At 44.9% G+C, this 12,500-nt stretch overlaps 2 protein-coding genes across 5 annotated transcripts in view; both read right to left on the bottom strand.

Moving 5' to 3' along the window:
* Nucleotides 1–7,764, bottom strand: part of slco5a1a (solute carrier organic anion transporter family member 5A1a) — an 11,617-nt gene extending 3,853 nt beyond the window's left edge. Inside the window, exons 1-6 of the mRNA XM_030773924.1 lie at nt 6,237–7,764; nt 4,746–4,878; nt 4,029–4,234; nt 3,761–3,925; nt 3,042–3,240; nt 1–129 (exon numbers count right to left, since the gene is read on the bottom strand). The exon at nt 1–129 is cut by the window's left edge and continues 31 nt beyond it. Coding sequence (XP_030629784.1) covers nt 1–129; nt 3,042–3,240; nt 3,761–3,925; nt 4,029–4,234; nt 4,746–4,878; nt 6,237–7,143 — 1,739 coding nt within the window. The 5' untranslated portion in view covers nt 7,144–7,764. The remainder of the gene's footprint in view (nt 130–3,041; nt 3,241–3,760; nt 3,926–4,028; nt 4,235–4,745; nt 4,879–6,236) is intronic.
* Nucleotides 7,765–12,262: 4,498 nt separating this feature from the next.
* lactb2 (lactamase, beta 2) overlaps nt 12,263–12,500 on the bottom strand; it is a 6,793-nt gene continuing 6,555 nt past the window's right edge. For all 4 annotated transcript variants that reach the window (XM_030775367.1, XM_030775365.1, XM_030775368.1 and 1 more), the window contains exon 8: nt 12,263–12,500. This exon is cut by the window's right edge. The gene's annotated coding sequence lies outside the window, so the exon portion shown is untranslated.

Genomic DNA, 12,500 nt, shown 5'->3' with positions numbered 1-12,500 from the left:
CCAGCGAGACAGGGGTTAAAGTAGGTGATCCCATCTGATCCACACACTGGGGCGTATTCATGGATCCTACAGCCACAATTCACATTACAGCTACCAGTCAGATTCCTATGGGACAGAGTCAGTGTGGGCCTGTGAGAGAGAGAGAGAGAGAGAGAGAGAGAGAGAGAAAAAGGAAAGGAGGCAGAGATTCAAATTAAACTCTCCAATCAGACTGTGTTAGGGTTACAGGGCTGACATGGTACTGGTGAGATTAAAGGTATGAGAGGACCAGCAAGGGTCAGGGGTCAGGGTGTGTCTGTCTTGGACACTCTGTACATGTAAAGCATGTGTGTATGTGTCCCATCTTGTACTGTATAGTGTATGAAGATGGTGTATCTGTGTGTGTGTGTGTATGGACTGATATAACCCAAAAATTACTTGGTTAATGTTTCTCTTAAATCACAAAATGCCATTTGTTTTAATTTGTATTTGTATTGACTCTTATGAACAGAGGGTCCGTCTGTGTTTGTAGTGCGGTTTATTCCCAGCAGTGTGTTGAATATTACTCAGTGATCTATGGTGTATTAACTGCTCATGTATGGTGGTGTATAAGACGTTACCCAGTGGTGTATGGTATGTTACATGCTGGTGTATGAGACGTTACCCAGTGGTGTATGGTCTGTTACATGCTGGTGTATAAGACGTTACCCAGTGGTGTATGGTATGTTACATGCTGGTGTATGAGACGTTACCCAGTGGTGTATGGTATGTTACATGCTGGTGTATAAGACGTTACCCAGTGGTGTATGGTATGTTACATGCTGGTGTATAAGACGTTACCCAGTGGTGTATGGTATGTTACATGCTGGTGTATAAGACGTTACCCAGTGGTGTATGGTATGTTACATGCTGGTGTATAAGACGTTACCCAGTGGTGTATGGTATGTTACATGCTGGTGTATAAGACGTTACCCAGTGGTGTATGGTCTGTTACATGCTGGTGTATAAGACGTTACCCAGTGGTGTATGGTATGTTACATGCTGGTGTATAAGACGTTACCCAGTGGTGTATGGTATGTTACATGCTGGTGTATAAGACGTTACCCAGTGGTGTATGGTATGTTACATGCTGGTGTATGAGACGTTACCCAGTGGTGTACCATATGTTACATGCTGGTGTATGAGACGTTACCCAGTGGTGTACCATATGTTACATGCTGGTGTATAGGACGTTACCCAGTGGTGTATGGTATGTTACATGCTGGTGTATAAGACGTTACCCAGTGGTGTATGGTATGTTACATGCTGGTGTATAAGACGTTACCCAGTGGTGTATGGTCTGTTACATGCTGGTGTATAAGACGTTACCCAGTGGTGTATGGTATGTTACATGCTGGTGTATAAGACGTTACCCAGTGGTGTATGGTATGTTACATGCTGGTGTATAAGACGTTACCCAGTGGTGTACCATATGTTACATGCTGGTGTATGAGACGTTACCCAGTGGTGTACCATATGTTACATGCTGGTGTATGAGACGTTACCCAGTGGTGTATGGTATGTTACATGCTGGTGTATAAGACGTTACCCAGTGGTGTATGGTATGTTACATGCTGGTGTATAAGACGTTACCCAGTGGTGTATGGTCTGTTACATGCTGGTGTATAAGACGTTACCCAGTGGTGTATGGTCTGTTACATGCTGGTGTATAAGACGTTACCCAGTGGTGTATGGTCTGTTACATGCTGGTGTATAAGACGTTACCCAGTGGTGTATGGTCTGTTACATGCTGGTGTATAAGACGTTACCCAGTGGTGTATGGTCTGTTACATGCTGGTGTATAAGACGTTACCCAGTGGTGTATGGTATGTTACATGCTGGTGTATAAGACGTTACCCAGTGGTGTATGGTCTGTTACATGCTGGTGTATAAGACGTTACCCAGTGGTGTATGGTATGTTACATGCTGGTGTATAAGACGTTACCCAGTGGTGTATGGTCTGTTACATGCTGGTGTATAAGACGTTACCCAGTGGTGTATGGTATGTTACATGCTGGTGTATAAGACGTTACCCAGTGGTGTATGGTATGTTACATGCTGGTGTATAAGACGTTACCCAGTGGTGTACCATATGTTACATGCTGGTGTATGAGACGTTACCCAGTGGTGTACCATATGTTACATGCTGGTGTATAGGACGTTACCCAGTGGTGTATGGTATGTTACATGCTGGTGTATAAGACGTTACCCAGTGGTGTATGGTATGTTACATGCTGGTGTATAAGACGTTACCCAGTGGTGTATGGTCTGTTACATGCTGGTGTATAAGACGTTACCCAGTGGTGTATGGTATGTTACATGCTGGTGTATAAGACGTTACCCAGTGGTGTATGGTCTGTTACATGCTGGTGTATAAGACGTTACCCAGTGGTGTATGGTCTGTTACATGCTGGTGTATAAGACGTTACCCAGTGGTGTATGGTATGTTACATGCTGGTGTATAAGACGTTACCCAGTGGTGTATGGTATGTTACATGCTGGTGTATAGGACGTTACCCAGTGGTGTATGGTATGTTACATGCTGGTGTATAAGACGTTACCCAGTGGTGTATGGTATGTTACATGCTGGATTATAAGACGTTACCCAGTGGTGTATGGTCTGTTACATGCTGGTGTATAAGACGTTACCCAGTGGTGTATGGTATGTTACATGCTGGTGTATGGTATGTTACATGCTGGTGTATAAGACGTTACCCAGTGGTGTATGGTCTGTTACATGCTGGTGTATAAGACGTTACCCAGTGGTGTATGGTATGTTACATGCTGGTGTATAAGACGTTACCCAGTGGTGTATGGTCTGTTACATGCTGGTGTATAAGACGTTACCCAGTGGTGTATGGTATGTTACATGCTGGTGTATAAGACGTTACCCAGTGGTGTATGGTATGTTACATGCTGGTGTATAAGACGTTACCCAGTGGTGTATGGTATGTTACATGCTGGTGTATAAGACGTTACCCAGTGGTGTATGGTCTGTTACATGCTGGTGTATAAGACGTTACCCGGTGGTGTATGGTATGTTGATGCCTCCGAGATTGATGCTCTCACATCCCACGATGAAGAGGGTTGAGAAACAGAGGAGAGAAACTCCACTGCAAATCATGGCCAGTTTAGCCGACTCCCTCGCTCCCAGCTTCAGCTTCTTAATGATGTACCCCCCCAACACTATCCCCACACCGGCACTGGGAACAATTATCACACCTAAAAAAACAAAACACTCGGTCAGTACACACACACATACACAGAAATACAAACACACACACACACACACACACACATGCACACACAGAAAAACACACACATGCACACAGCAACGCACATACAGAAACACACAGAAACACAAACACAGACAAACACACACGCGCACACAGAAACACACATACAGAAACACACACACAGAAACACCCATCAGAAACATACACACACACACACACGCACACACAGAAACACACATACAGAAACACACACACACACAGAGAAACATACACACACACACACATACACAGAAACACACATACAGAAACACATGCATACACCCACTCAGCAACACACACACACACATAACACCACTGGACACAATTATCTCACTTAAAAATAACCACTCAGTCAATTCATATACACACACAGAAATAAACACACACACTCAGATATCACAGATATACACACACTATATCCTCAGCGGAAGTGTTGTTGATTATGCCTGTGTGTGTGTGTTGTTTACCAGTGTAAATGCTGGCACTGGAGGCTGGGACGCCAAACTGGGACTCAATAAACTTTGGGATGAAAGTGATGAATGCGGTGACGATGGCGCATTCCGCCGTGTAAGATAAACTCACAAACAGAAACGTCACATTACTCAGGATTCGCACGGCCGCCCTGGGCAGGTCTGACAGAGAAATATACAGAGAACAGGTTTCACTTCAACTGGCTGTCATTTTTAGTCATTTATTGGAATGACCACTAGGGGGAGCCAAACCAAATCTCTCAACCTTTAATGTCTTTGCCAAAGCTCAAGGAAGAAGCAACAGTCTGGTTCTTCTCTTTCATGACCTCATCTTCGCTTGACATATCGTCCACACTCTTTTTTTTCTTCTGTCTGGTCTTCTTGCGTCGTGGTGGGAGCTTCTTTGGGAAGGCGAACATTGGAAATATAACGAACAGCATCGCAACTGCACAAAGCAGAAATCCACTCCACCTGAGAGAGAGAGACAGAGAGAGAGAGAGAGACAGGGAGAGAGAGAGACAGAGAGAGAGAGAGAGAGACAGGGAGACGGAGAGAGAGAGTGAGGGGGAGAGAGAGAGAGAGAGAGAGAGAGAGAGAGAGAGAGAGACAAAGAGAAAGAGACAGAGGGAGAGAGACAGTGACAGAGAGAGAGAGAGAGAGAGAGACAGAGACACAGAGAGAGAGCGAGACAGAGACAGAGAGAGAGAGAGATAGGTGGGTGGGGGAATCAACTGTCCTCTCTCGGATTAAAATTAATCTTTATAAAATTCTGTTTGACACGCTTTGCTGAATTGTAAAAAAGACTCATTAGTATTCCAAAAATGCTCGCTGAAATGTTTCCAACAATTTATGAAACTGTTTAGTTTAGTACCACCAGTGAAGTAGGAACAAGAGAAACAGTCACACTGCAGACCAAAACATCAAGTGGACTTTTTCCCTCGGCTGAAACCCTGCAGAACAGCAGTATCTGTCCGTCTCTCACCAGTTTCCAACGAAGCGTGGGTCGTTCTGGTCAATGCTCACAGTGGTTCTGGGGTGAACATAGAACCCGATCAGGACTCCGCCCAACAGGTACCCAACAGCAGGGCCCAATGCACCCATCACATACATGATAGCTGTAACACACACACACACACATTACATTGCACCATGGTCGTCCTGTGTCCGTGTCTAAATCCCTGCTTATGGAGGGGACAAGGTGTGGACACCACTGCAGAGAGATATAACTGGGCTGCTTCTCCCATAGCTATACACGTTTTAATAAATAATGCACAAAACATAAACATGAAAACTAAACTCACTGTGTACTGCACTAACATATGAGAGGGCACTGAACACGGACAACCCAGACTCACTGTGTACTGCACTAACATATGAGAGGGCACTGAACACGGACAACCCAGACTCACTGTGTACTGCACTAACATATGAGAGGGCACTGAACACGGACAATCAAATTAAGACAAATTTTGATGTTGAGGCTGAGCACTGCATTGTGGCCTGTAACTGTAAATAAAACCATGCCCCAAACCACCCTGACACACTCACCTGTCCAAAGACACGCCTCCAAACCACCCTGACACACTCACCTGTCCAAAGACACGCCCCCAAATCACCCTGACACTCTCACCTGTCCAAAGACACGCCCCCAAACCACCCTGACACACTCACCTGTCCAAAGACACGCCCCCAAACCACCCTGACACACTCACCTGTCCAAAGACACGCCCCCAAATCACCCTGACACTCTCACCTGTCCAAAGACACGCCCCCAAACCACCCTGACACACTCACCTGTCCAAAGACACGCCCCCAAACCACCCTGACACACTCACCTGTCCAAAGACACGCCCCCAAACCACCCTGACACACTCACCTGTCCAAAGACACGCCCCCAAACCACCCTGACACACTCACCTGTCCAAAGACACGCCCCCAAACCACCCTGACGCACTCACCTGTCCAAAGACACGCCACCAAACCACCCTGACACACTCACCTGTCCAAAGACACGCCCCCAAACCACCCTGACACACTCACCTGTCCAAAGACACGCCCCCAAATCACCCTGACACACTCACCTGTCCAAAGACACGCCCCCACATCAACCTCACAGTCTCACCTGTCCAAAGACACACCCCCACATCAACCTCACACTCTCACCTGTCCAAAGACACACCCCCACATCAACCTCACACTCTCACCTGTCCAAAGACACACCCCCACATCAACCTCACACTCTCACCTGTCCAAAGACACACCCCCACATCAACCTCACACTCTCACCTGTCCACAGACACGCCCCCAAATCAACCTCACACTCTCACCTGTCCAAAGACACGCCCCCACATCAACCTCACACTCTCACCTGTCCAAAGACACGCCCCCACATCAACCTCACACTCTCACCTGTCCACAGACACACCCCCACATCACGCTCACCTCTCTAAGGACACAACCCAGTGAAACTCACCCAGGTAAAGGGAGGCATTCTCTTTCTTCACGTTGTCATCCAGGTATGTGGGCCCCAGTGTGTAGATGGGCGTGGACCCCATACCCACCAGGATCTGCGCACAGATGAACAGGGCAACATACAGTGCATGTTCGTTGCCCTCTTGATTCGGTGGGCAAGACTCCACCCCTTGGCCCCTGCTGCCATTGGCCAAGCTGGAGCAAAGCCCCTCCCCTGCAGCAGTGGCATTCAACTCCTTGATCTGATAGGACGGTGAGATGAAGTGGGGCAATGAAAAGAGGGCAGCGCCCACTGCGATGAACACTCCCCCGACAGCCAGCCAACGGGGTCTCTGGCCACGCCCTCCAAAGTAGCTGATGAAAACTACGACGATCAGGCTTCCGATGTCGAAGCAGCTGACCAGCAGGCCGGACTCTGAGCTGCGCAGACTGTAGCGCTTCTCTATGGTGGTGATAACGCTACTGAGATACCCAGACACCATGAGAGACTGAACAAAGGTCAGATAACACATACAGAACAGGAAACATCGGGAGTCAGACAGAATCACCCTCACGTAACGCCGAACCGGAAAACGTGGGAAACGCAAGGAAAGCAACCACCCACTGCTGTCCTGAGACTGGACGGGATTAGTCACCTCTGAGTTGTGGGAAGTGCTTAAACCCACATCACCAGAGGTAGCAGCTGATTGGTCAGTCCTGGGATGGTTGGGAGGTGTAATCTGAAGTTTGTCCCCGTCTTTAGGGGGCAGTAGAGTGTTCTTGCCCTCCTGGTCCAGTGCCTGGCTCTCACTGAGGGCAGGAAGGCTTTTAGACTTTAGCGACTGTCCAGCATCCTCACAACGACAAGAGAAATGCTTGACCTGAGAAAGATCGACCTCTCCCGTCTTCTCTGTGCCGGAAGAGGCCATGATGTCCGCTCTCTATTTTATATTAATGAGAGACGAGTTCATTCGCGCACTAACATCACAGAACTGCAGTGAGACGGCGCTAACTCGGCAGGCCAGCAGGGCCAAGTGGTTATGCGATAAAGCTAAGACTCGTGCTTATCTTTAGTACTAAACGCGGTTCAGCTACTATTTATCTGACAAAACAGACAGTCGGCAACTTTCCTGTGGTTCTGAAAACATGGTTTACCCTCCAACAATGCTGAAACCACTGACACACAAGCTCACACGCTCTGAACTTTCCGAGTGGCGACCACAACAGAGAGGTCTCATTTTGCGCAGTTCAGGTCAGAGTAACGGTGCCTCTCTGAGGACTACCAGCCTACAAACAAAAATGGTTCAGTTTTAGCTTGGTTCTCATTGTTACTCAAATACTAGACTGTGTTATTATTACACAGCAGTGAAGTGGATCGGTTCGGTAAACTCTGTGGCACATATTAACACGCAATTACCTGCCCTGTTTGAAATGCTACAAACGTTTTTAAAGATCAACTCATCATAATTTCATGCGTAAAACACTATTTATCGGTCACATGTTCAAATGGTATCAAACGTGATTTGTTTACATGTTCTGTTTAATAATTTTACTCTCTATCTATCTATCTATCTATCTATCTATCTATCTATCTATCTATCGGGAAATCAACTCCTTACGATTACATACAATATCGTAACATCACGCAGCCAACACACTGCAGTAGCTCCGTTCACAAGCTTGAATGAAATATCTCACAACTGACAAAACAAGCCCCTCTGTCCCTCCAGGCTCTGACGGGACCGCTTCTCTTAACGCGCGACGTTTCATACTGAAACCTCCATCTTCGCGATATCCGTGAAGTCCACAAAAATGGTGAAGTGTTGACCCCTCGAAGCTTTGTCCTTGTTCGCGCTGGAGAGGGTGGCATTGGCTGTTGTTTACCATAAACCGGCTGCTGGAGTAACGGACTCAATGCGGCGTCCCGATTCGCTCCGGCTCAGCCAAACAGCGCTTAGACCTGCGCTATGCAGCTCTCCGGACGGCAACACAAACCAGGACGCTGACGTTAACTTCCGGGTGATGTCTCCCATCTCAGCAGTGGGAATGCCATGAATCCTTAAAAAGAGCCTTTACTGTTGTATTTACAAATGTTTACAAACACACACACACACACGCGGTAGCAAAGGATTGATAAACTGTCCTATGTAAAGACAAAGCACCGTGAGAGATTAAATTATGAATGTAAAACATGACATACTTTATGAATGCTGAGAGATACGTACGGTGAATAATTCTGAGGTGAGAGGATTCACATAAAACAGATGGTGCAGAGGGTAAACGTGTTTAATGTGATACATGGACCTCAAGTAAATTTATTTCTGTATAGGGGAATGCTGACAACTAGTGGCGGAGTTAGAGAATAGACAAATACCAGGCTAATATATGTGCATTCATAGCGGTTTTTCACTACCACGGCACCTGAACAAATACTCCAAAACCACTCCATTTGCAAACGAAAGAAAGACCGAGTCATCAATCTGTGAGCACTGTCCACCTGCTTTCAGAGAAACTGCAGGGCAGTTAAACTTTTAAAGCGCCACGCTAACTACGAGTCTCCTCAGATAGCTGGCTTTGTGTGTTCATGGAGACAGCACGACCATTCAGTGTAAAAAACCCTTTCACGTAAAGACGATTAGCATGCAGCCTTCAAAATCAGAAGTCTTAACAAGCACAGACGTTGAATCAGCTGTCATGGCGTTGATCTGAGTAAAACAGCCCACGGTGGCGTTTGTATGAAAACAACATTGGATGACAAGAGAGAAATCACAAAGCGCGAGAGGAAAAAGACACGAGCTGTGCTGATTCACACAGCTGTGGTTGACCATGTCCCTACACCTGCTATGATACACACACACACACGCACGCACAGGAATATTTCAGAAGATTATTTTACTTACTTCACCAAGTTTTGTTGTGTGATGTTAAAATTCAGCTGAGTTGAGAAGATGACATTTTACGAATTTTGATGTGGATATTGGAAGTTTATATAAATATTACAGTTTATAGATAAAGGTTACAGTAAATTAGACCGCAGTTGATATATATATATATATATATACACACAATATATATGTATATATATATGTATGTGTGTATATATATATATATATATATACACACACAAACTCACACACCGTTGCAATTGGAAATATTCAACCCCCACACGTCAAAAGACGTTATAGTGATGTGAATCGAGGTTAATGAAAATATATGACAGAAAGGCTCATTAAACAACAAAAAATATTTATTGATACATATTTGAATTATTTTGAGAACATAAACTGACTTAACTTTGAGTTCAAATGAAAAATGTAACTCTTTTCACAAATGTGCATGTGCACTATTATTCAACCCCCAGCTTCAGCACTTTGTGGAGCATCCTTTAGCCTTCATAACTTCTAATAACTGTTTTCAGTAGGTGCTGACCAGCTTCGTACAGCTCTCTGTTGAAATCCGTTCTGTGCGTGCAGAAGCCTCTAGCTCACTGATGTTTGATGGCTTCAGTGTTGAAAGTGCCCTCTTTAAATCCAGCATCTGCAGCTCTCTGGGAAGGAACGTTCTTCACAGAGTGATCCGGTGTCCCAAATGCATCACCAGGACACACACCCAACACACATCCAACACACACCCAACACACATTCAACACACATCACACACACATCCAACACACACCCAACACACATCCAACACATATCCAACACACACACAACACACATCCAACACATACCCAACACACACCCAAAACATACCCAACACACATCCAACACACACCCAACACACACCCAACACATATCCAACACACACCCAACACATACCCAGCACACATACAACACACACCCAGCACACATATAACACACACCCAACACACATCAACATACATCCAACACACATTCAACACACACCCAACACATACCCAGCACACATACAACACACACCCAACACACATCAACACATACCCAACACACATATAACACACACCCAACACATACCCAGCACACATACAACACACACCCAACACACATCAACATACATCCAACATACATCCAACACACACCCAACACATACCCAAAACACATATAACACACACCCAACACACACCCAACACACATCCAACACACACCCAACACACATTCAACACACATCCAACACACACCCAACACACATCAACATACATCCAACATACATCCAACACACACCCAACACATACCCAAAACACATATAACACACACCCAACACACACCCAACACACATCCAACACACACCCAACACACATTCAACACACATCCAACACACACCCAACACATATCCAACACACACCCAACACACATCAACATACATCCAACACACATCTAACACACAATCAACACATATCAAACACAAATCACACACACATCTAACACACATCTAACACACATCCAACACACATTCAACTCACACCCAGCACACATCCAACACACACCCAACACACATCCAACACACACCCACACACATCCAACACACGTCCAAAACACATCCAACACACACCCAACACACATCAATATACATCCAACACACACCCAACACACATTCAACACACATCAAACACACACCCAACACACACCCAACACACATCCAACACACACCCAACGCACACCCAATACACATCTAACACACACCCAACACACACCCAACACATATCCAATACACACACAACACACATCCAACACACATCCAACACATACCCAACACACACCCAACACACACCCAAAACATACCCAACACACACCCAACACACATCCAAAACACACCCAACACACACCCAACACACATCCAACACACATCCAACACACACCCAACACACACCCAACACACATCCAACACACACCCAACACACACCCAACACACATCCAACACACATTTAGCACACATCCTGCACCCATTTTGCACACTGCATCTCTGTAGCACCTTACATTACAAACTGTTATACACCTGCATATATATGTTACAGTTAATTAGAATACAGTTTAAGATTACAGTTTATGTAAAGATTACATTAAGTATGTTGCAAAGTGCAATATTTTTAGAGACTGTAATGGAGAAGCACAGGGGCATTGATTCTTATTCTGTTTTGTTGTGACTGAACTGATACTGTGTGTGACTGAACTGATACTGTGTGTACTGGTTATTCAGTAGTCTTTAAGTATTCAGTGATTTATGTGTACCATTTGAGATTAACTCAGACCATCTGGGATTAAATCAGTATTCAGTGGTTTATGTGTACCATCTGAGATTAACTCAGACCATCTGGGATTAAGCCAGTATTCAGTTGTTTATGTGTACCATCTGAGATTAACTCAGACCATCTGGGATTTAATCAGTATTCAGTGGTTTATGTGTACCATCTGAGATTAACTCAGACCATCTGGGATTAAGCCAGTATTCAATTGTTTATGTGTACCATCTGAGATTAACTCAGACCATCTGGGATTAAGTCAGTATTCAGTGGTTTATGTGTACCATCTGAGATTAACTCAGACCATCTGGGATTAAGTCAGTATTCAGTGGTTTATGTGTACCATCTGAGATTAACTCAGACCATCTGGGATTATGTCAGTATTCAGTGGTTTATGTGTACCATCTGAGATTAACTCAGACCATCTGGGATTAAGTCAGTATTCAGTGGTTTATGTGTACCATCTGAGATTAACTCAGACCATCTGGGATTATGTCAGTATTCAGTGGTTTATGTGTACCATCTGGGATGAATTCAGATGGATGAGAACAGATGGAGTAGGAGGTTTGGCCAGAACACTGTGTTGGTGCTTGGACTGTGCTTATAGTTCTGGGTGAATGTAGCGTCATTTCAGGAAACACGTCTAAGCAGCGGTGAGGGACTGTAAACATATAACATCCATCCGACAACGACGCCACAGCAGTGTGACAAAAACATAAACGTGTGAGCGATGATCGGAAAAATGCTCCAACTTTTTTTTTACTGATCATGAATTTAAACATCACAGTGACTCAGCAGAGAACATCAAACAGAAAAACACAAAAACATTAGGCAGTGATCAACACTTTACTGTTTTAAAGCAAAAAGCGGTCATACAGAGAGAGATCAAAATGAAGGCCCGTGTTTTCAGTAAAAAAACGGCTTGACACACTCATACGGTAAAATCTTTCCCATATCACAGGACAGGCACTTATATTTACACACACAAGAGGTTTCAATGAGAGCAGCAAAATATGTCTTAAGGTAATTATGTATAATTATATAATGTATACATTAAAACTATTGACAGAT

Source organism: Chanos chanos, chromosome 5 (assembly GCF_902362185.1).
Source record: "Chanos chanos chromosome 5, fChaCha1.1, whole genome shotgun sequence".
Classification (NCBI taxonomy): domain Eukaryota; kingdom Metazoa; phylum Chordata; class Actinopteri; order Gonorynchiformes; family Chanidae; genus Chanos; species Chanos chanos.
Note: the sequence above shows the minus strand (reverse complement) of the source record. Positions and strands in the feature narration are given on the sequence as shown.